We start from the raw sequence: 24,711 nt of genomic DNA on the forward strand, positions 1-24,711 counted from the left end.
CACAGTGGACTAGTTTTAATTCACATTGATGATTCTCTCTCTTTCCACAGAACAGCATCTGCTCCACTCTCCTTAGAAATAAAATGATTCCAACCACTTTATTCACCCAGATGTTTTTATTATTGTACTGGGGACTGAACCTTTGCACTCAATGATCTCCAACCTTTTTTAGGATTTGGTTTTGCTTTTTGGGTTTTCTTCTTTTTGTTTTGTTTTGTTTTGAGACAGGGTCTCACTATATAGTTCAGGCTGGCCTCGAATTTGCAACAATCCTCCTGCCTCTGCCTCCCGAGTGCTGGGATTATAGGCATGTGCCACCATGCTAGGCCCTTTTTATGTTTTAAAACACCAAGTCACTAAGTTGCCCAGACTGGGCTCAGACTTTTGATCCTCCTGCCTCAGCCTCCCAGAGTGCTGGGATTGTAAGTGTGTGCCACCAGGCCTGATTTAATCCATATGTTTTAAGACTATGGTGCTGAACAAGCTTACATTATAACTTCTAGTAGGAAACTGCTCATGAAACACTCACTAAATGACGTTTATTAATTTATTAAAAATTATCCATAAATAATATTTGCCTGAGATTTTTAAATGTGCTTAGATCACATTTGGATATAATACATAGAATATCCAAATCAATAACGACAAGTGTCTAACCAAGAATTTAAGATCACTTACAGCCACCAATATAGCATAACTTTTGAACAAAACAGACAGAGACAGGTATAGTATTTAATCGAAATATATTTGTCTAATATCTACAAAGTGTGAACTGGTCTTAAGAAAGCAGACAAAAGGCACAAACTTCGTATTACTACAGAGAAGCATTCATGCTACTGGATTTTATAAATATCACTGGAGTGGCACAGTAAAAAATAAATTAAGCATTCAGCAAAAACCAAATCATTTTTCCCTTGCTTTTTGTTTTGGCCATGTCTTTGACCTCATTTGTAAAGACCGAGGACTTGAAATCAACTGAAAGCACAGAACATGTATGCAGGCGTGATGTATGTTTTAGTCACAGTGGCTTTCTTGCAGAGTTTGGGTCAAACCATAAAGGTGCACTTAAGAACAAAAATCCACAGGCAATTCTTTCCCTTTCCCAAACTAAATTTAAGATTGAGGCGGTAGTTGTGCATGTTTTGTATGCGTGCATGTATTTAATTTCTAAAGCCCTTTTTTCTTCATAAAAGTAGTGAGATCAGTATATGATTTGTTTTCTACTGTAAAAGAAGCAAGTTCTGAAAAATGTATGACTGGTGCTTTGTGCATGAGAAACCATCAGAAAGATGGGAAGAAAACTCCCAGTGGAGCCTGGCGCTAGGTTCTCCCAGCGGGGATCCATCCTGGAAGGGTCTGGCATTAATTTCCATCAGCTTCTTCCCCACCCTTGGCACTCAGCAGGAAAAGAGTTTATGTTTCTTGGGTGTGGACAAACAAAACACTGAGGCGGAGAGGGAGGTGAAAATCCCAATAATTATGAAATTATCGCCACCCATGCTTCTCCCAGCAGTGAGCGCTTTCTGCCACAGGGACATCAGTGGGGCCATACCAGTGCAACCTTCATCTTGACAGGAACTGACTAAGTGAAAACATCTTTCAAGTGCAAAACATTTTTTGGCAAAGTGAAAAATAGAAAACTTCAAAACTCATTGATAAAAAGGAGCTCATGATTCCCCCCCTTAAACCTCGGTGAGTGCAGTATTTACATGTGTAGTAATACTCAACAGATATGTACATAGTGCATGTGTGAACATATACAATGTCACATGTGCCCCAAATGGCTCTTGAATAAATTCAATCCTCTAGCAGAGTTTGGGGTGCAGTTTTCACAGTATATAATTTCTCTGAAACCACTTCTTAGATGCTAACAAGAATTCTCAGTGAATGCCAACAGAACCTTGATACTGTACCACTTTAATTTCTACAAAAACAGGCCTCTCTAGGAAAGCTCCACACCATCACCCCATCAGTGTGCCTTCCACAGGGGGTTGAAGTATACCCAGCCATCACCCTGAAAGAGAAGGAAGAAGGTATTACAGAAAAGCTCTCAGTGGGGAAAACAGAGAAGTCGGAACAGGTACCCCAGCCTCTGATGTACCGAAGCAATGCAGTGGACACCCAGGACTTCCACTGACCCGTGCTCATCTCCCTTGTTCCCAACACTCTCTACCCAAGCAAAGCCAGTGGTCTCATGGCACTCCTCCGCCTGGGTACTTGCAGAGCTCAGAGCATCTCCTATCTTAGCATTTCAAGAGGAAACCCCATGACATGATTAAAACAAAATGGAGTTTTGTTGGTTTATATCAAACAGATTTCTTGGCCAAAAAACACTTTAAACCAATGAGATAAGAGCAAGAGTGACTGAATGAATGGACAGGGGAAGGAAAGGGAAGGGACACGTGTGGAATTTGCCCAAACCAATGACTTAACAGCTCACCATCCTGGAGACGAACACCCACCTAAGGATCTCTTCAGCACATAAAAGACCACCACCCATCAATTATCAAGTAAGAAAAAGCCAAGAATCAAAATGGTATATACCACCTGGTGCTAAACCAGCAAGGGATATGTTAAGTGTTAACCAATTTAGTGTTGAGAGGATTTTTATTCTTTACATGGTCCCAAACCTTCTGTTAATTGAACCACTGGCTTTTATTAAACTTAAGGAGAAGAACCTGTTTTTGTTAGCCTTTAATGCACTACTTCCCTCAAAAGTGAAGCAAACTAGCTGTTTCCAAGACATAGGAGCCATCTCACTAAAGGGTCCTTTGAGGGTTCAACTTCACTTGGATGAGGGTCCCTATGGGGTTTCCACCTAGTGACCCCTAAAGGCAGAGTCACCTGGCTTCCTGCTCCTACTCATAAGTCCACCCGCAAAGTATTCTATTACCCAGCTCGCCCCCGACTGTGTCTAGGCCAGCAGTAGCAAACCTATGGCACGTGTGCCACAGCTGGCTGTTTGTGGCCAATGAAAGCTCTGAAAGGTTTGCCATCACTTGTCTGGGCAGAAGGATCCCTCCTTGTGGCAGAAAGCAGAGATTAGCGGCACCTGGGCTAAAGAAAGTGCCATTTTGCTTGGCTCCCGGTATTTAAAAATTTCTAAATTACTTGGTATCATACAAACATCACATTTCTCATTTTTAAAAATCTTCATAGTTCCTCATGAAGAATTAGTCCACAATGACCTGCAGGTGAGCAAAACCCTTTCCTTCAGTAAAGACTCTGGGGTGTCTGCCTCATTCCTCACTGGCCTGCTTCTCTGCATGACGGGGCTCCTGAGGGCCCACCTACCTGTGGGTCTACATTTTCATACGTGTCCCCAGTACACTTCCCAATTACTCTGCTAGCAACAAGGGCGTAAGTGTCTCCACTGGGCACACAGTGCCTGGCCCACTTGCCAGCGGGGAGGTGCTCATACGGGTATCATTTCTGCCTTCCAGCATCACTTACTAAGTGACAGGTGCATTTCAGGTAAGGGACCCACAATGGTCTGCCCTCAGATGTCCAGCCCATGTGGCCCATAAGAGCCAAAGCCCTGCTCATTTTCCAGCATGAGGGCCCCAGCCCACCTAGGTGCACAGGCAAGAGTGAGGTGCTTCACAACTAATTTGTACAAATGGTAAATAGGATCATGGTGTTCCTAAACAGAACAGTATCCAGGTCTGCAGTCCCAATCCTGCCTCTCCCCAGCAGGCTAATGGGACTTTCTGGTGGCCGAGTAAAGAGGGGGAAGTATCAGCTGCTCAGTTCTTCCCTCAAGGTTGTTGTAGGCCCCAAGATGTTATTACAAATATTGTTGCAGAAAATTTGTTGTGAATTCTGGTCTAAAGCTGGACAGCCGAGCTGTCCCCAAGCCATCCCAGGACTCCCCTGCCTTGCCGGTCCCCATTTACCTAAACTGCTTGGTTAGAAAGAAAATTCATCTGCCCTTCACTTGGTACAAACTCTCGAGGGCAAGAGCCCAATAACAGGTGTGGACGTTACCTCCTGGATAAAATATTTGGGTTGCCATGGTGTGCGGAGGCTCTCCCGATTCCGTTCCTCTATCCGCTGCTTCTCCTCCAGGCGTCGCTTCTGCTCAGTGGCCGCATCGATGTCCCCTAGGCGCAAGTATCGCGTCACCTCCTGCCAGAGATTCCTGATAATGCAGAGGGGCAACAATCAGGCAGGGCCAGGGGCAGCAGGATGATGAAGTGACAGAGCAGGGGAGGGGCATCCAGGGGAGCTCTCTCTGGGGTGACTCAAAGCTACAAGAGCCAGCATTTGAACCCAGGGCACCTAGCTCCAGGTCCATGCTGCCCACACTTTTCCATGTGTCCCAGAAAGCACACCTTTCTCAGTGCTCTGAGCTCCGAGAGATCAAATCTATTGTAACGACAGAAGGCACTGTAATACTATTACTACCAACAGCAGTGACAGCAGACATTTACATGGTGTTTACCATACACTTTTCTAAGCATTTTACATATATAATTTCATTTAATCCTCACAAGGCAGTGATACAGAAAATTAATATCCACATAAGGTTAAGTGATGGAGCTTCCCACAAGAGAACCTGGAACTAAAGAAGAAGGTTGACCCTGGTTTGTGTGCATGTTTGTGTGTGTGTGTGTGTGTGTATGTGTGTGTGTGTGCATGCGCATGTCTTTATGGTGCAGGACTTGTCATCTGCCCCAACATGTACACAAAAAGGTACTTCTCTGTCTTGTTCACTCAGAAAAAAGGCAGTCAAGACTGACTTGTGTCTACCATGCAGCTATGCAGTTTTTCTCCTCAGGACTTCCCAGAGACTCAGAAGAACACCCTGATCTAGCGGCTGAGATAAAAAACCCATGTAAAGCGGGACACTATCAGCCATATGCCTCCTCATTTAAGTACATCAGAAGCCACAGTTTCACACAAAAGGAACTATCAGAATTTTCAGTGGTGCAGATTCCCTCCCTGGTCTCCAGGAAATGATCCTCTGCACCCAAGTCAAGGGAAGGCTCACTAGCTCCACCTCCTCCCCGGAGTGCTCTGGTCCCTTTCCACAGCAAGGGCTTAGCACAGTACAGAGCCTGGAGTGCTGAGGCCTCCTTGGGCCCAGGAAGGGCAATATGTCTCCATTAAACCAGGAACAGCAAGCAGCACCTTCCAAGAAAAGTTGATGCTGAGGGTCAAGCTCTGGCTGCAAACTCCCCTTCCCACCAGCCCCAGCTCATATCCCACCAGGAGCACAATGCTGTGGAGCTGGTGTGTAAAAACAGGTGTAACTGGCCTCATAGCTCTTGCTGTTTCTGGTATGTCCTGGTGGAAAGATTCCATCCGCAGATGAATGGATAAAGGAAATGCAGCATACACACACAATGGAATACTCTTAATCCTGTCCTCTCCAACAACATGAACGAACTGGAAAATATTACGTAACGTCGAGTCAGCCAGACACAAAAAGATAAGTAATGCATATTCTCCCTCATATGTGGACGCTTAAACAGTTGAGTTTTTTAAAAAGGAGAGAATAGAATAGTGGTCATCAGAGGCTACAGAGGGAATTGGATAATGCTTACCAAAATACAGTTGGGACGAATATGTTCTAACATTCTATAGCACAGTAGGCTGATCTATTTTGCAATTTATTATATATTTTATAAAGACCTACAAGAGAGAAGTCCAAAAGTTTTAAACAAACAAAAAGAAGATAGTTGTTTAAGAAGATGGAAAGGCTAACTACCCAGATTTGATTGTTACACGTTATAGATATGTATTGAATGACCACACTGTACCAAATAAATATGTAAAATAATGCAAAAGAACTGGACTGGAATGTAGCTTGCCTGGAATGCATGAGGACTATTCCCATCAGAGGAGGGAAGGGGAAGGCTGGGGAGAAGGGGAGGGGCGGGAGGTAGGAAGTCTGTCCTTCGACAGATGGACAGACTGCCCCAAATAGTGCAGTGAGGTAAGGAAAGAAATCAGTGTGGGGATGAGGGACACAAGGGCAGCCAGGGTGGGCCTTCCTGTCGGGGGGAGGCCTTTCAGGAGACGTTCTAAGACAGAACAGCGGCCGAAGTTCAGAGTGCAGAGAGCCCCAAGGATGTGGGGAGGGGGCAAGCAGGGCAAGACCTTCCTACAAAGGGCTCTCCGCAAACACAAGGACCCAGCAACAGGAGTCACTAAGTGTGAGGAGGCTGGTGAGTGAGTACGGACTCACTGGGGAATGGCTCTAAACATGAGCTAAAAAGCAGAACGGTAAGAAGCCTTCAGTGAGGAAAAAACAAAAAGAAGCCAAGGGAGTCCTTCCTAAGGAGAAAGCCAACATGGTGAAGGGCAGGCGAGCAGCAGAAGCAGGGCCACTGTCACTGGGCACTGGCTCTGGCCAAGCGGGGAGCCTTGATCAGAGCACATTCTGGACATCAGAACAGACACACAGGTACAGGCAGATAACGAAACATCTTCACCTCCCCCTCACACAGCAGTGGTTCCCTTCCCAGGGGACTAGCTGGACACTGGAAGCCTCACCAGGGCTGGCTCCGCCGTGGCAGCCAAGACAGCTGGCCATACACTGGTCCACTCAGTCAAGCTGACAGTCCCTACTTTTGGCCCTGCAGATAAGGCCCGGGGCATGCACTGGAGACAGTCGGTACAAGTGCTGTGAGCGGTAAGGGAGCCCTGGGACCAGTCCCTCTACAAGGCTGTGTCCTCCACAGCGAACAGGGTGGGTTGGCTCCATCTCTACAGTCCAGCTCCACAGCTCTACACAGTATACACAGACAAAAAGAAGCAACAGCCCTCCTTTCTTAGTCCAGAACCAGACCCCACCCGTTCTGGGTTGAATTCTGAGTGTGGTGGATTACACTGGAAGTGGTAGATTGGAATTAACTCACTAGAATTCCAATAACTTTTTCACGGGCTAACTGAAGCAGCAGAGTCATAACGAGGAGCAGCTAAGCTACTCTAATATCCTTGGCAGAACAGCGGCAGTCTTCAGAGTTTTGTCCTCAATGGTCAACCAGGAAACAAGTCCCCGCACAGCAGGAAGCACAGGGTTCCTGGACCAGGGAAGGTTCATCAGAGGCAGTGTGGCCAGGGATGTGTTTCTTACTGGCACCTTTCCCTTTTCCTGCTACCACCACCCAATACGCTGGGGTTAAAAAAGACAATCAGAAGAGTTTGTGGCCTCCATTTGGACACAGAGAAGTTACGGTCACTGTCCTCAAACGAGGTTTAAAAAAAGGTAAGGTTCCAGGGATGCTGAAGCTCTGTTTTCAATAAATTCAGTGATGATATATTTTTTTGTTTGTTTTGATTTTCTTCCGGTACCAGCAATTGAACTCATGACCTTGAGCTTGCCAGGCAAGCGCAGTGCCGCTGAGCTAAATCCCCAGTCCCAGTGAGGATGTATTATTTATACATGCTGCTATATACCTGTTCTGTTTCCACTTAATAAGCACTTCTCCCATTTGGTTGCAAACTCTTCTAGTGGTAGCAAATCCTTCCATAGACTCATTTGAAATATCATTTTAACCTACATAATGTGATAACTTTTAGATTACAGCAGGAGCTGGCACACTTTTTCTACAAAGGATCAGACAGTAAGCATTTTAGGCTTTGCGGGTCATATGGTCTTAGTTGTAACTGTGGAGGACTACTGGTCGACTCTCTTTGACAGAGGAGCAGTTGTCTCCATTTTGGCTGACCCTGACCCCATTTCTATGTATTGCTGTATGCAGAGCAGGCTAGGACCTTTCCTGTCCCCAGAATTGGCTTTAAGCAATGCAGACCGGTCCAGCTGAGGTGCTGATGTGCAGTCTTTGAAGCAAGGCGACAGGGCAGTGTTTCCCCATCCCCCTAGCACCCTAATAAACATGTGTGAGCGGGGGCAGGGTGGAGAGCCGTGCTCCATGCTGTCGGCTGGGATCAAGAGTCCATGTAAGAGGCTATGACTTCCTAAGGCATAAAAGATTACACATCAGAGCTGAGGCACCTCTCCCAATACATTAGATACTACCCTCAATTATGTCATGCAGGTTACTCTTTCTGCATGTCCTTCTCTCTGCATATTGCAGAGGTGATTTCAGGCCTCCTGCCTAGCCCAGTTCACAGCACTCACATACTTCCTGCCACTCTCGCAGTCACTACTCATCCTTGAGCCACGCCCTGCTTCACAAATTAATAAAACCTGGGTTCGGCCCTGAGCCAGGGCCTTTGCTCTGGTTAACATTCATCATAGCTGAACTTAGGACCCCTTTGCTCCCCATCACTACAAATATGCCTTAGTGTCTTTATTCTTGCTGTGGATTACACTGGAAGTGGTAGATTGGAATTAACTGGCTAGAATTCCAATAACTTTTCCACAGGATTACAAATATAAACTTCCCACATGGCAGCAGGGACCAGGAAGGGCTCTCTGTAACACTGCCGTGTAGCAGGAGGGCAGCCATAAACCATGCACAGCTGTGAACAATGGTGGCTCTATTAAAAAAAAAAAAAAGAAAGAAAGAACACACAAAATCAGCCATGGGATAATGGCATAGACTGAAAAATGAAAATGGCATATTCCAAGAAGATTCTGCTTGTGTACCGTATAAACTTCACTTTAAAAAATGTTACATTAAGTAGCTACATAATATTATTACACAGAGTAGAGTTGGGCAGATAAGTGATTTCTCTTTTGTTGTCTAGATTTTTTATTTTGTAAAAAAAAAAAAACAGTTTAAAATCTTTTATGAGTTTAAGAATTTTCCCTGAGAATAGATTCTGAGAAGTAAAATATAAGAATTCACAAGTTTAAAGCTACTGACCCATGCAGGTAAATCACATACACCCTGGACAGGGGTGCAGAGCTCATTACACTATGCCCTTGCCAGAACCTGAGTTGCTTTTGTTTTTTATATTCTAAATAACCTTGCTAATCTGGTAAGGAAACAAGTATTTCATGGCTTCACTGCACAGTTCTTCAATTACTAGCAACTTTCAGCAGTTAATTCTACAACCAACCAACTCATCAGCTGAGCTGACGAACTTTTCGCGCCAGCAATAAAAGTCTGCCATGGACTGCCTGCGCTGCCCACCCCACACTGCAGCACAACCCAATCCCAGCTAACTGGCCCTACTCCTAAGCGGGGCTGAGGCCGGGGGTGGGGGTACAGACAGCTAAAGAAGCCAGAAAGTGATTCCTGGCCCTTGTCCAGCAGCTGTGCTTTCAAAGCTTCTGCTCTGTGCTCAGTCCGGTACTGAGGGGCAAAGCCGAGGGCCCACACAGGCCGATTCCCACCTGGACTCCATGGGCCCCTGCTTCTCCAGAGGCCTGATCTTCTTCGGGTACACCAGCAGGGTGGTCGTGTCGATGACTTTGGTTTCTCCGTTGCTGTAGGTAAACTCCAAGGTGCCGTTCCACTCCCCATGAGCTTTACAGACGATGGTGTTGGTCGGATTGTGCTTTACTTCAGCTGTGACCCTGAATTAATGAATGAGTCAAAAAAAAAAGCCTTCAGAAGGGCCCTTATATTTAGAGATTTTAGGGGGTTACGAAGCAAGGATTATTTTTGCAGTTTGGCCCAAAGACTAAGTTTTAAAACATGATCTAATATCCATGATCAGAAGAAGTGCAAACACTGGTCAAATCTTATTAAAGTCTGTGGATTAGTTAACAGTAATGTAGCAATGTTTCTTATTTTAGGAAGTGTTCACAAAGTGGTTATATAAGATGTCATCACTGTGATGGAAATGAAGAAATTCAGGAAAAACAAAATACACTCTCTTTTCTCCCAACTAGCATCTAACATCCAATATCACCACTGCTGCTCAACATCGGACTCAAAACATTAACAAGAGCTATTAGACCAGAAAAAGAAAGAAAAGGGATATGTACCAGAAAGGAAGAAGTCAAATTACCATTATTTGTAGTGACAAAGAGTCCCTATATAGAAGACTCCCCCCCAAAAAAACCACCAAAAGACTTCTAGAATAAATAACCAAATTCAGCAGTGTAGCAGGTTACAAAATCAACACACAGAAATCAATAGCATTCCTCTCCACCAATAATGAAACCACGGAGAATGAAATTAGCAAAAACTATCATTCATAAAAGCAACAAGAAAAATGAAATACTTAGAAAGTAACCTAACCAAGGAAGTAAAAGACCTCTATAATGAAAACTAGAGTGCTCTGAAAAAGGAAATTGAAGAGAACATCAGAAAATGGAAAGATACCCCTTGTTCCTGGATAGCCCTGGTCCAGCCGAGGTGCGGATGTGCAGTCTTTGAAGCAAGGCGACAGGGCAGTGTTTCTCCATCCCCCTAGCTCCCTAATAAACATGTGTGAGCCAGGCCAGGATGAGAACCAATACACTAAAAATGACCATACTTTCAAAACTGATAATGCAATTCCAATCCAAATACCAGGAGCACTCTTCACAGAACTGGAGAAAACAATTCTAAAATTTACATGGAACCAAAAGAGACCTCAATAGCAAAAGCAGTCCTGGGTAACAAGAGCAAAGTGGGAGACATCACAATCCAAAGTTGTATTACAAAGCTTCAGTAGCATGGTGCTGGCACAAAAACAGACATGAGGATCAATGGAACATAACAGAGGATGTGGAAACAACCTTAGGCACATTCAACTATTTGTTCTTTGATGAGGGGGACAAACATATACCCTGGAGGAAAGATAGCCTCTTTAATAAATGGTGCTGGGAAAACTCACCATGTATTAAATAAACTAAAATCAAAATGGATCAAAGACCTGTTAGAAACAGCCTGCTGAAAGATAAAATAGGTAAAACCCTTGAAGTCATAGGTGTAGGCAAGGACTTTCTGAACAGAAGCCTGGCTGCACAGGAAACACTACCAAGAATCAATAAATGGGTCCTATAAAATTAAAAAGTTTCTTCACAGTAACGGAAACAACCAACAGAGTAAAGAGACAACCTACACAATAGAAAAAAATTTTGCCAGCTATTCCTGAGGGCTAGTATCTTGAATATATAAAGAACTCAAAAAAATAACACCAGAATCCACCCCTCAAATGAAAGACCCAACTAAAAAAAATGGGCAAGACACAAGAAGAAGTACAAATGACCAATAAATGAAAAAACACTGTACATCACTGGCCATAAAGAAATGCAAATGAAAATGACACTCAGGTTCCATCTTACCCCAGAAAGAATAGCCATTATCAAAAAATCAGCAACAAGGAATGCTGGAGAGGCTGCAGGGGAAAAGGAACCCTTCTACACTGTTGGTGGGAATGTAAAGCAGTACAACACTGTGGAAATCACTGGAGATTCCCAAAAAACTAAAACTAGAAATTCCACTTGACCCAACTATGTTCCTTCTAGGTATCTTCCTGAAAGAGTTAAAGACAGCATACCACAGACCCATGTTTATAGCAGCACAATTTATAACAGCTCAATCTTGGAAGCAGCCTATATGTCCATTGACAAAGAAATGGATAAAGAAAATGCAGTATTTGTACACAAAGGAGCACTACTCTGCCACAAGACAAATGACTCCTTTGTAGAAAAATGGGTGCACCTTGAGACTATAATGTTACATGAAATAAACCAGACAGATAAGTGTAAATATTACATGGTTTCTCTTACATGAGAAACAAAGAGCAAAGTACAAGATAATAGTAAGTAGAAAGATTCATCTTTCTCAAATGGGAAGGATATCAAGTGATGGAGGGTATGAAAAGGAATTAAGACTTTTTATTTTAAAGAAAATGAAAAAAGAACAATAGCAAAATACCAATGACATAGACAAAAACAAAACAAAGCAAAAACAATAAAAATGATACAAGGTTTCAGAACAAAATGATAGGAATTAACAGTGGTTGTTATATTACATATTATTATCTTTAGCTATAAAAAAAGATAAATTCGAGGCCTTTATAAGTAAATGGATGCAACTAGAGACCATACTCATAAGTTAAATCAGACCCGAATGTGTAAACATCGCATTGTCTCCCTAGTGTAAGAACCTTAAGACAGGTTTTGTACATGTAGCAACTCCCCACCATGAATGTAAACATTATGAACTGCAAATATGTACAAAAATATCATTTAGTGGTGCTACATTTTAACCACCAAAAGCCTACAGGAGTGTAGGGAGAGCTTCTCCATCCTCAAACAAGGGCAAATTCCAAATAGGAGTCAAATAGGGCTGCTCACAATACCAACAGAACTCATGCTGGGGGAGGGCAGCACCCCCTGGGTGTCCACATGCGCCCTCACTGAGGGTTAGGCAATGCCCAGACTACAGCCCTACACAGCACAGCAGTGGCTGGAGGAACCACCTTCAACAAGGCCTTTGTGACACTGGTGACCGCTCTCTCCCCAGCCCTTCTGAGGGTCTCTCCCAGGTCTCTACTCCAGCTAAATGTGTGCGGATGCCCAGCGGCTCCCTGCCTTCTGCTTTCTGCATAGTCTGGGCAACAGTAGCAATAGGAAGCTGCTCCAAAACAGACAGGGCAAGGAACTAATGTCCTCTTGATGCAATTCCCTGCTCAGGCTGAATTTAGTTTCCAGATCCAGGCTTGGAAGCTTTCTCCCTGAGCCTGACAACCATGCTGGCTCCTGAGCAGCAGCGATAAGGGCGCATGCGGTGGAGGGCAGCAGGGATGTGCTGCTACAGGACAGTGGCTGCCCTCCTGACGGAAACACCAGACCTCTCTGCTCGGGCTAACTTCTGTGTATTTCAACAACTAACGTGATAGCACTGAACACAGAGCCTGGGCGAACAACACAATCAGCCCTTGAGCGCAGAGTGTGCTGGCTGCTTCTGTTCACACCAGTGCGGTCTGGGAAAGGGGCGTGGATGAAGGCGGGCTCATGCAGTGAGTCTGCTCCCAAGGAGGCTTTCTACAGCTAGAGCCGTGAGAACTTGTTTCCTCAAACAGCAGACCTCTCCTGCAGTTTAACCTTCTGAAAGGAAAGAAATGGTCCCATCTCAGACACAAGATACCTGATCCAGGGGAGTTAACTGAGATCACTAGCAGTGTGCAGGCTCACAGGGCAAATCATGTCAGAGCAGGGAAGCAGGCTGTGGCCACAGAAAGGAGTTTACTGCAACAAGGAAAGTGCCTTTTTCATTCTGGGGCGTGTTCTATGAATGCATCACCAAAGGGTCTCTTAATAAATTAAAGCAGGAAGAGCTCCAAAAACTTGCTGGTGAAGTGGAGAAATGATGTGCTTCTTCTGAAAAAGGCCAGCTGGCAGGTGCAGTGGTACATACCAGTAATCCAAGGTTCTACAAAGCTGCGGCAGGAGGACTGCTAGTTCGAACCCAGCCCAGGCAACTTAGCAAGATTATGCCTCTAAATAAAAAATAAGGAAAGGGCTGGAGATGTAGCTCAATGCAAAACCCTAGATTCAATCCCCAGTGCCATGGCAGCTGGGGTGGGGTAACTTTATTTTGATTTCTAACTCCTTCCACCTCACAACTCAAGCTTCTAGTGAAGAAAGGAAACTCAGGGCATTGCGATAAGACAAAGCCAGCACCCCCCCGGCCGCCCCTACCTGTGCACTTTCCCTCCGTAGAAGGGCTTCGTGTGGAACGTCACTGCGGCCGAGTACCCAGTCTTGGCGCAGCTGATGCTCACTTTTCCTCCGAGCTCCACCCATGGAATGGTGAGGATGGACCGGGCATAGGCACTGGGCAGGGTGAAGACGTACTCCTCCCCATGCTCCAGGAGCCTCAGCACACCTCCAGGGAGAGAAGGGGGAAAGTCAGACAGGAGGACACACGCACGCGCGCACATGTACATACACGTGCAGGAAAAGGGCGATGAGGACCAGGAGATTCAGAGATCTGAGCCAGAAGAAGCTCTGCGACACACAGCGGGCCTCTTACCTCCGCGGGGTCAACCACCCGCCGCATGTGCCCAACCACGTGCCTGGCAGAGCACAGGACACCGAGACGGCAGCCTGAACAAGACAGGCCTGAAGTCTCCCCTCAGGGAGCAGAGGAAAGTGGTAGGTGCTGCTCAATCACTAAACAAGGAGGCCACCAACAAGAAGGTTGGCCTGAGAAGGGAAAGTCTCCATGACGAAGGGCCAGAGGAAAAGGGCACATGCAAGGCCCTGTGGAAGGGAAAGGCCTGCTGAGCTTGCAGGGGCTGAGCAAGGAGCCCGCGTGCAGCGAAGAAGATGGTGTGGGGTCTGACCAGACCGCCAGGGTGAAACCTTGGCATTTAAGCTTCTACAAAGTACACTGATGAGCTCTGCATCTATCCTGAGAGCAAGAAACAACTGCAAAGGCTCTCCTGACATCGGAGAAATCACTGCAAACTCCTCCCCGCAACCTACCTCGAGCCGGAGTGTGACATGCACCACCCACCTACCTAAAGGTTGGGGGTTCTCCAGCCTAGGATCCAAGATCTGGGCTTGCCTGTATCTTAATCCTCTTTTTTTAAAAAAACAAAAAGACAAAAAACAAAAAAAACCCCAACAACTCCGAATTAGGTAAATTTGACTGTATTTCCAGGGGAGAAAGTTTCCTCAAGCCTGGCTTAACCATCCCATAATATACAGACGCCCTCAGGATCTGTGTCAGGACCTTCCCTTGCCAGCACCGTGGGGCTCAGCTTGGGCCAGACCACACCATTATTAAGGGTACCTTAAGCCTCAAGAAGAGCAGACAGTCCCCAGGCATTCACGACCAGACGTGACTTTGGACATCTCCCTGGGCTTTTAGTTCCCCCACTGGGAAGAGACAAAACTAGGCCAACAGGTCCCGGGGGGAACACTTTCTGGAAGCCAGACTTTCCCAAGGGCTCTCACTGCTGTCCTCTCAGCCTCACAACTATCCCACCCAACAGTGTTACCACTGTAACAGAAGTGTGAGGAGACAAACTCCGAGGCCAAGCCATCTGGCTGGTAGCTACTGCTCTCTCAGGCTGGGAAGACACCTAATTAAGCTCAGCCAGACTGCGGGGCAGGGCTGAGGGGGTTCAGACTTTAGGACAGGCTTGTCAGGGCTGCGAGCAGAGATGGGGCTAATTTACACGAAGTAGTCACCACTGCTGTTGTTTCTGAAGTCGGCACTAAGACACATTCAACCACAACTCAATTCACACTTGAAAATTCCTTTACCTGCCGATGAGCCACAGTAGATATACTTGGCTCTTGGTTAACTGAAAGTCAGTTCTCTCAACCTACGAAGCCAAGGACTGTTCTGGAAACCCTGGTCTAGATGATCCCAGTGTGAAGGGACAACCAGAAAATAGGACAGGAGCCTTCCAGCGACAAGAGACAGAGGTTCTTAGGCTGAATGGATGACCTGTTGCCCACAAGAGGGGGACACCTGTTCTTCCCCCATCCTCCCTTGCCAGTAACGTATGGAACTCGCTCTTCCCTCATCCGCCCACTCTTATGGCAAGGGCCAGGTGCACTGTAACAGCAGGGGAAGCAGGGATAGCACTCAGATGTCTCCCAGGGTGAGAACAGCCACTAATCCACAGCCTACACGGGAAGGAAATCCCCCAAAATACGAGGACAAAGTCTTACATATAACACCCTCATGACCCTGTGGAAACGTACTAGACCCTCACCCAGCTCAGCGACACTGTAAAAGCCTGTTTCTTCTCTCTGTGCTGGGGCCAATCCGATCTTCTGCATCAGAGTTGGGCCCCTTCACCTCTTCTCGCTAAACTGATGTCCCTGACCCATTTTCGTTCCCTTCTCCGTTGAACATTTGCCTGTAAGTTTGCGCTCTTGCCTCAGTTTTAATTTCCACTGTCACTGAAGCAAGGAGGTCTCTGCAGGGACCGAGACCACAGGGGGAGAGTGGATTCATGGGCCACCAGGACTCATGTGCAAGAGCGGGTGACAGACTCACAACAGTGTTTAACGCCTTCCCCCTTCCGCTCTCCTCCCTCACTGTGATCATAACCAAATGCACGTTATGCAAACACACAGTGCCCATGGTGCTTTATACCAGACGGACTGACATCAGAACCAGCAGGCCGCCTCCCAGGCCTCCCTGAATGAACTGGCCCCCTGTGCTGAACAGGAAGCTCTGGGCCATCTCATGCTCTTAGACACGCGTCCCTCCTCCAACACCTCAGAAAGGCCCAGGTAATCCTTGGAGCCCAGCCCTCTCCATGCAGTTAAAGGGAGGACTGCTGTGTTTTTGAGGAGAACCACACAGGGGGTTTCCATCCTATGGCTTCTGACAGAACCCTGGCAGGAGAACAGTCAACTCTGATGTAGCTTTTTGTGTCAAAGCCTACTTTTTGTCTCACTTCTTCAAACTGGGTTGCTTCAAAAGATGTGCTGAAGCAGGCAGGAAAACTGCAGCCAATGCCACACCCAGACAGGAGGTCAACAGCCAAGAAGAACCAGAGGCAAAGTTAAAAGAGAGAAATCACTCAGGATGTCCTTCTCTACTTTAGTTGTATTCCAAAGTCCTCTGCACCCTCAGGTGCCAGCCAGATGCTTGCCGCTGCCGGGGGCAGCAGGGAGGCCCCGGGACTCTAGAGAGGCCAGCAGTCAGCCCACCTTCAAGGCCTGGAGCAGAGATACACAGCATCTGCCCCGGTGTTAACAGATCTGACTTGGTGGTAACATCCGGCTGGGTGGCCACTATGTCTCACCAGCACCATAGTCCCACCGGTGCTCCTGCTCTGCGGCTAACCTTCCCATCTGTAACTGGAATACCTACGGATTCACCCATTCGCACAGCTCGCCAGTCTTCAGAGCAGCAGTGCACACAGCCAGAAACTCTGCACATGAAGTGGGCCGGCCTTGTTTACTAGTAGGAACTTTGTACTAGTGAGATTCCTTGCAATGTTTTTGCGTGAGAAGATATGTCACAATTTTTTAAAAGACATGAATGAGATCGTGGCGGATCGTTTCACATCCTGTCACTCATGAACCTGGCAATCTTAACTTCCATCTGTGACACAGGTGTAATAGTATGTGGGCCTCAAGGGCCACAGTAAAGATGGAGAAAGTGACTCTAAAACAGCCTAGGCTTCTACATAAACCCTAAAGGTTTATGTCCTAATTACTCCTCTGTCTCTGGGGAGATTCTTAACAATGGCATTTCCATTTGGCAAGAAAGAGCGAACCTCAAACTCTGGCAGTAGATTGTGCATGCGGGGAATGGATGAGTTTTTTTACATGTAACGCTTTGCACATAAAGGATAACATCCTCTTCCTGCTCCTCTGCAGAAAAATTTCTTCTAAACCATGCACAAACTTCTCTCACAATCCAAAGTCAGTGAGCCTCAGAGCTAAACTATGTCAAGGGCACCGGCAAAACCATATCCCGTGGCTCTTTTCTGAAAGTTCACTAAATGTGTGTTCATTCATTAAACTACCTGTGATTATACCCACTCAGTACATTTGCAGAGTAATGTTCAAAAAAAAATCTTTCCTTAACAAGAATAAGTGGCTGCATTAAAATTAGATTTACAAATGGGACTGCAAATGAAAGTTACTTCTTCACTTTGCCTAAGCACTGAGAAAGTGAAAAATGCCAAATAATCAATCACGTTGTGGCTAGTCCTCAAGCTGGGAGATTTTTACTTGACATTCCACAAACTGATGTTCCAGTGAACATTAGGCAAAGCATTAAGATTTTCAAACTGATACGTTTAAAATAATTGCATATCTGACTGCAGTCAAAGGAATCAAAATATTCTGTCTAGCAGAGAATCAGAGATGACTCCCGGCTGTGTGTACAGAGCCCACAGCCACAGCGGTCCAAAGCCCCACGCAGACCCATCCCTTCCTCTCACTAGCAGGCACTTCACCAGGGAATCCAGCCTGTTGAGGCGGGGGAGCAGTTGTGAGAGCAGTCAGCACCTGCAGTGGGGTCCACAGGGGATAGTAGAGCTGAACAACCAAGGCTTCCAGTTCTGGCATCAGTGTTGTAATGGGGACCTAGAGGCTGAGCCTGAGATGCCCATTGGGTACCTTGGCGTCTCTGCTTTCATTTTATGTTTCCTTTCTTGCCTTAAAACGTTGGGTCAGACCCCTGCTCAGCTCTGCACTGAGCATGTTAATCAGTTGACATGTGTCTTGCAACACAAGGTCGATTAGCCCTAAATCTAACTAGCCTGGCTCAGCCCCTTCAAAACTGAGGACACGGATAAGAGTAGCTCTCAGGAGCTGCAGGACCAGCTTCTACAACAGCCAGTTCCAGACTCCCTGGAGTGATGCCTGGAAATCTGCACTGTCCTAACCCTGCAGCCACCTCAGACTCCAGGAAACCCAGGGCCCAGCGGACCACCCCATGATGAGGCGCCCCCACCCCAAGCAGGAGCAATGACCCCATAATGAGACCTGAGCCCCGTTCCATCATCACGGGACACAGCCTGCCTCCATGCGCAGTTCTGGCTCTCACAGAACCTTGCCAAACCAACCCTGAGATACCAATCAGCCAGGCCAAAACTAGACCACAATTACTGGTGTACTACATAGCCCCCAACCCTCGTCTTTGTTCCCCTTTTCTAGGAAGGCCCCAAAGCTCTGTCAGCCCCTCAAAGACAGACCTTGAACCTTCCTGGGACCCCAGCATGGCCACACTGACTACAGCTCCTTTCCCGTCACCCTTGCTCACCTCCTTGATTGATGTTTTTGCTGCTGTTTTTTTTTTTTTTTTTTTTTTTGAGACTGGGTCTCTCGCTCTGTAGTGCTGCTTGGCCTTGAACTCACAGTCCTCCTGCCTCAGCTTCCTGACTGTGGAGATTACAGGCATGTGCCACCGTGCCCGGCTTGACTGGCATTATGGGCTACATGGCTGAGGCTAGTCTGTCAGGGCCCCTGGACTTGGATTTTTTGCCCTAGAACTCTGGTAACAGACTTCATCAGGGGCTTTTCGTGTCGGAGCTCGGAAGCACTTGGGGGGAGGGGGACTCTGAGCTCCAAGTGGATTCACAGAATAATAAAAGCACTTTCTAATGGAGCTTCATGGGCCTCATATGCCACAGCCTGACATGGCAAGTCCACACATTTATACTCAAAGTTCCAAGAGGACCTAGCTAAGATATCATTTTTAAAATGAGAGGTTGGAGAAAACATTACTTCAAACCTAATCAAAAATTCATGGAACATATCCCCCACACACGTCTTGTCCAAAAGAGGCCTCTCAGTGCAGGAACCAGAACTTTCTCTGTTAAGTCTCAGAACTCTTACAGAATTTTCTGTGAAAAACAAGATCTCAGCTGGGCACAAGAGTACACACCTGTAATCCCAGCACTCGGGAGGCTGAGGCAGGAGGGTTGCTGCGAGTTCGAGGCCAACCTGGGCTACAAAGTGAGTTCAAGGCCTGTCTGAGCAGCATAGCGAGACCCGGTCTCAAAAAGGCAAAAATAAACAAAAAGACATCCTGCTGCAAAGAGCACATGTGATTAATAGGAGGGATGAGGGGCTGTGACTGCTGCAAAGGCCTGGGCAAACTGAAGGCCTCACAGCAGGGAACCTGCATCCCAGCCCCGCCCAGGCCAAGGGCAGTGGGACATACGGGTGGCCAGGAGGGCCAGAGTGCCCTGCAGAACCATCCCTCTGAACTCAAGCACCGAATTTTCAAGCAGTTAAAGAAAACCAGAAACTGCAAACTCAATTCTGCCCCAGGGGTGGCTGCCCCGAGGGCTGAGAAGAGGGCACCCATGGCTTCTCACCCACAGCAGGGGTGGGGGTGGGGTGCTCCCTATGAATTATAGCCTCAGGGCCACAAAGGGGGAGGGCAGTGGCCAAGACCCTGAGAAGTCACAGACCTCTCGGCTGACCTCGAGAGAGGGAGGGGAAAGCAGGGCTGGAAAGACCTCATTCCTCGGCCAGGCACAGGTGCAGAAGCAATGAAAGGAGGCCATGAATTCTGCTGGGCACAGGGAGGGGCCTTATGGGTAGGTGGCTTACGTGGAAAGGCTGGGCACATGGGAGAGAGGACAGGATGGCCCAGGTACAGATGTGGAGGAAGAGGGGAAAGGAGCGATGGCGCCAGGAAGCAAGAGCGGGCATAGAACCCCGCTGCATGGCGCACAGTCGCCGCACGGCTGCTCCTCACCAGAGCCCGCGGCTGGTGGGGGCAGAGGAGCAGGGGATGCTACACGGTAAGAAGAGGAAGCACTCGGGAAGCCGGGGAGAGCCTGAGAGTCTGCTGCCCAGTTCCTTAAAATCGCTAAACACGGATCTGCAAATCTTTACCTGTATCAAAGATTTGCAGGTATTCCTCGAATGGCAAGATCCCTGCTTCGTCTCACGGACGGAGATACTTACCTTACGCACACACTGCAATGTAAGAATCTGCTCTTCCTGTGTCTTATTTAGCAGCAACAACCACACCTGCTAACTGCAGGGAACTCTCCAGAAAGGAGGGTGAGTAAGCGTTTCCTGCATAGCAGAAAGTGCACTTGGCTTATCAGGACATGTTCTATTCACCAAGCGCCCACCCTGACCAGCCACAGACCTGCACTGTGTGAACTTGTGTCTCTCCTCCTACCCGCACATTCCCCACTGCCTCCTCAGTCTACGACACAGTAATGCTGCTAAAATCATTTCCACATTCCAGGGGCTCCTATCTCATGCAAAGGAAAAGCCTAAGTCCTTTCTGGGCCCTGCCTGTCCACTGGTCTCCTCCACCTGCCCTGTGCTGCAGCCACTGGGTCCTACTCAAGACCCTAGAACAGCCCAGTCACATGCTCTGGCCTCAGGGCCTTTACACTTGCTATCCTTTTTCCCTGGAGCACCCACCAGCTTACTCCCTCACTCAAGTCCTCCATTCTTATTAAGGTCCCCTCTACTGGAAACTGCAACATCCTCTACCCATCCCGCTCTACTGTCTCTCCCTGCTTTGTCTGTCAGAGCCAGCACTGTGGTCCTCAGGCAGTTTCCTGTCTGTCCACCCTCCACGGGGCTGTGAGCTCCTGAGGGCGAGGATTCCTGGGTGCCAGTGCCTCTCCTGCTGCCCCAAGGATGGTGCCAATCACTCAGCACGTGAATGGAGGAACCCAGAGAGTTATTTGAGCCAGCACTGTTACAGACAGGGCCAAACGTGCTCACACCAGTATCTGCATAAAACAACCAGGAGTCACCTGCACAAATGAGGATGCAAACACAAGCTGAAGGCGAGAGCGGCCTTTTCTACCATCTCTAGCAAACAAATCTATTTCATCTCCAAAGAATTTATTATGAGGGAAATGTAGAGTAAGTAATAAACTTGAATAGAATGATAAGCATCTCTTCGATATCACTTTCTGTTTTTAAATAAATGGGAAGGTTTTGCTGGGACAATCCTCAGAGGATGATGTAGCCCTTTAGCAACCTATGCAAACATAAGAGCCCCAGAGAAGTCAAAACCCGACAAACTAATGGTCACAAATCCGTGCAGACATAAACCTCCTGAAGGAGGTCTTTAGCAATCTTCTCATGTCACAGGCTGGACTCCTCATGGCCTGAGCGCCCAAGGAACACTGGGCTTCTCTGCGGCACAGCCAGAAGCTCTGCAGCTCTAGGTGGGCAGATCCTCTTTTCAGCTCCAAGGTCCCACGTGTGGGCATTGCTAAGAAGTTCTCCTTCAGCAGAGAAACCATTTCTCACAGACGCCCCCCCAACTGCACAGCAGGAAAAGCTGCAAAGCTGCTCTCTCACAGAAGAGCGAGGGGAGTGTGGCGCTGCTACTGGGCTTCATTGAAACAGGAAAGCACTCGTCTCAGCCAGCTGGTCTTACTCTCACCCACCCCAATTCCGCGGCAAACCCTCTTGGTGCTCTGACTCCAGACACACCTGGATGGCCACGGTCTGGATCGTAAGTGTCCCCTAAGGCTTGTGCGCTGAAGTTTTGGTCACCAGGCTGTGTTGCCGCTGTGAGGTAATGGAACCTTAGGTGGGGCTTAAAGGAAGTACGTGAGGTCACAGGGCACGCCCTTGGCCGCTGATGTTGGGACCCTGGCCCTTCCCCCTCCTTCCTCTCTCTCTACGCCCACCCCGTATGTGGACACCATGAGGGTGCAGCTTCGCTCTTCCACACACTCCTCATCACGATGCTCTGTCTCACCACAGGCTCCAAAGCAACAGAGGCCAAGCGCCCAGAGACTGAACCCTCTGACAGTGAGCCAACTAACCCTTTCCTCCTCTAAGCTGATTTGCATAGGTATTTCATACAGAGACTGCAAGCTGACTAATGTAACTGCAGCCATGTGTCACTTCCTTTAGCAGACCACTTGGATCAAGCACCATCATCTCCTGCCTAGATTATTCTCATGACCTCCCAACTGGTCTCCTCATTTCCACTTTTGCCCCCTTTATGATCTATTTTCAACAAGCAGTGGCCCAATATTGCTAAACTGTAAGTCAGATACTGGCCCCCTTTGGTGGCTTGGTAGCTGACTCAGTGTAGCAATCAACATCCCTAGCAATGGCTCACAGGCCCTACGTGACCCACCCACTTCCCTGACCTCACCATTCCACCCCGGTCCAGCCCCACAGGTTCCTGTCCTCCACCAGCATGCAGAGACCATCCTGACTCTGGTCCTCTGTCTTGTCCCTTATACCTTACAATCTTCTCCTGAATGTCACAAGGCTGGCTTCTCTTTGCCCCCTCAGGTCTCTGATCAAATGTCACTCTCTTGGCAAGGTCTTCTAGGCCTGCCAACCTACCCCAAAGCTCTCCTGGCCCTTTCTCCACACCCCGCCTTGCTATATTTTTGCCTAGAGCACTTAGCACTTTCCAATACAGCACGTGACTGATTTACATATTCCATCAGAAGATAAAAACAGGATTTGGGATCCTAAAAAGTAGGGATTTGAGAAGGGGTCCAAGGAGCCATGTACTTACTCCCTGAGGCTGAAAGCCAAATTTTGTGAGAGCTTTTTGCTTTTAATTTTTCCTGGGAAGACAGTCACAGTCTTAGAATTTCAGAAGGTTTTGTGACATAAGAAAAGTTGAAGAACCACTAACACAGACACTTCAATATAATAAGTATTATTATTGGTTTCTTCAAACAATGAATGAACTTCATTCACAGCTATTTGCTAAAATAGGAACATGCAATCTACCAGTAGTGTGATTATACTGTGTTCTTGCTTCAGAATTTCTAGCAGAGTCAAAAGATTTGCCTTGGGAATTTTTATGAGCAGCTTTTGAATAGGCAGCACTATTATCCTTACTGTCTCTGAGCCAGAACACTGGTGACGGGGAATAAAAATGTGTTTTCACAGATCTGGAGCCAACTCTAATAGTCTCACACAGCTGAATGAAAAAAGTGTATATAAGGCAGTGCCTATGCAAGCACAGCACACAGATCCAGGGGGCAGCTGGCTGGCTGAACAGCTGAATTCCACCTAGCCCATCACCTTGGCCCTCCTGAGAAACTAGCATACCTGGTCCAGAAAGCATCCTAGTTTCCCACTCATGTCCCAGTTGTAAAACAAAGTAACCAGGAACTCCACACACAAAATTAACACTCATCGACCTGGGATACAAATGAGTAAGAGCCAAGCTCCGACACACAATGCGACTCACCTTCCCCGATCATAGAGACGCCCACGGACATGCCCATGAACTTGCTCTTGGTCCACACGTGGGTATTGATGCACAGTCTCTTCTCCTTGCACTCACAGTAAAAGCAGGAGATGGGAGGGTGATGGGACACTTGCTCAGCTACAAACCGGAGCTTGTAGCTCTTGGAAGGGTCATCAGCCACTGGGTGTTCACAACAGCCAGCAAGAGAGGGCAGAGCAGTCCTCTTTGGCTTGACCCTGTCCTTGGGAACCTCCCAGGAGCAGTGAAACGTCTCGCCAATGATGGGGTTGTAGGGCTTCTTGGCCAAAGCCCCCTTTCGGCCCTCATGGAAGGCTGTGAGATAATACTCCACGAAGCAAATGACTCTCTCCTCCGGCGTGGCCCCAGCAGTGATGGCCAGCAACAGGTCAGGGTGTGCCATAAAGTCTGCATACATCTCCAGCAAAGATCGCTTCTCCAAAATAAACGTGGGGAGCACCACCTGCATCCGGGGACACAAAGGCAGACAGAAGGCCCTGTGACTACACGGAAAAGCAGGCTGCAGTCACGCTCAAACACTCAAAGTGGCCCAAGCCAGGGAACATGTGTTTTTATTTGTGCACCTGTGACAAATCAAAGGAAATTACATCAAGAAAATGAGAATTGATAGTGCATCCGTTACCTGACCTCTGGGCACAAGACTGTTCTGAGCAATTCTCTTCTTTGCTTAGCTGGGCCAAAACGACAGTCTCTGCCTCTCTCCATGCCATGACTCTTTTAACCTACTCTAACCCTCTCTGCCTCTCCAGATGGAAGATATGTGAAGAAACGAGGTGGAAAGGCTGGTCCCTGTTCCTCCCGCAATCAGGCCCGGCCATGAGGGGTGTGCACTGTGTTCCCACCAACGGACACTATGCTTCGTCGGGCATGAGTCAAAGGGCTCCTGGGCAGACTTCACATCAAGAGTGTCTATCAGGTGACCTGTGTATGCAGCCTAACACCACATGGGAAAGGGGCCCGTGAGGTGGCCCATCAGCAGGCAGATGCCACAGAGCTGCCACAGGGAAGAAGGGCCATCGTGACTCCATCTTTGTAGGCTGCTCTATAAATAAGACCTGAAGAAACCAATGGACATCACGCAAAGTATGTGGCACTTAACACATAGAATCTTCTGGTGAAGGGTGAACAGAGGCCTTGCCTAGGTTCGCTATTGGCTCGTCATGGAAGGTAAGTCCAACCTGGATGGCTGGCACGATGGGACAAAGGGAAACCAGGG

General features: G+C 47.5%; 1 protein-coding gene across 3 annotated transcripts in view; it reads right to left on the bottom strand.

Annotated features, from left to right (window-relative positions):
- Positions 1–726: 726 nt before the first annotated feature.
- Osbpl10 (oxysterol binding protein-like 10) overlaps positions 727–24,711 on the bottom strand; it is a 298,636-nt gene continuing 274,651 nt past the window's right edge. For all 3 annotated transcript variants that reach the window (XM_005387524.2, XM_005387523.2, XM_013515705.1), the window contains 5 exons: positions 23,457–23,937; positions 13,505–13,691; positions 9,257–9,439; positions 3,988–4,141; positions 727–2,014 (listed from right to left, as the gene is read on the bottom strand). In XM_005387524.2, the coding sequence (XP_005387581.1) occupies positions 1,970–2,014; positions 3,988–4,141; positions 9,257–9,439; positions 13,505–13,691; positions 23,457–23,937 (1,050 nt within the window). In that variant the 3' untranslated portion in view covers positions 727–1,969. The remainder of the gene's footprint in view (positions 2,015–3,987; positions 4,142–9,256; positions 9,440–13,504; positions 13,692–23,456; positions 23,938–24,711) is intronic.

Source organism: Chinchilla lanigera, unplaced genomic scaffold (genome assembly GCF_000276665.1).
Source record: "Chinchilla lanigera isolate Chin_1 unplaced genomic scaffold, ChiLan1.0 scaffold00029, whole genome shotgun sequence".
In the NCBI taxonomy this organism is placed as follows: Eukaryota; Metazoa; Chordata; class Mammalia; order Rodentia; family Chinchillidae; genus Chinchilla; species Chinchilla lanigera.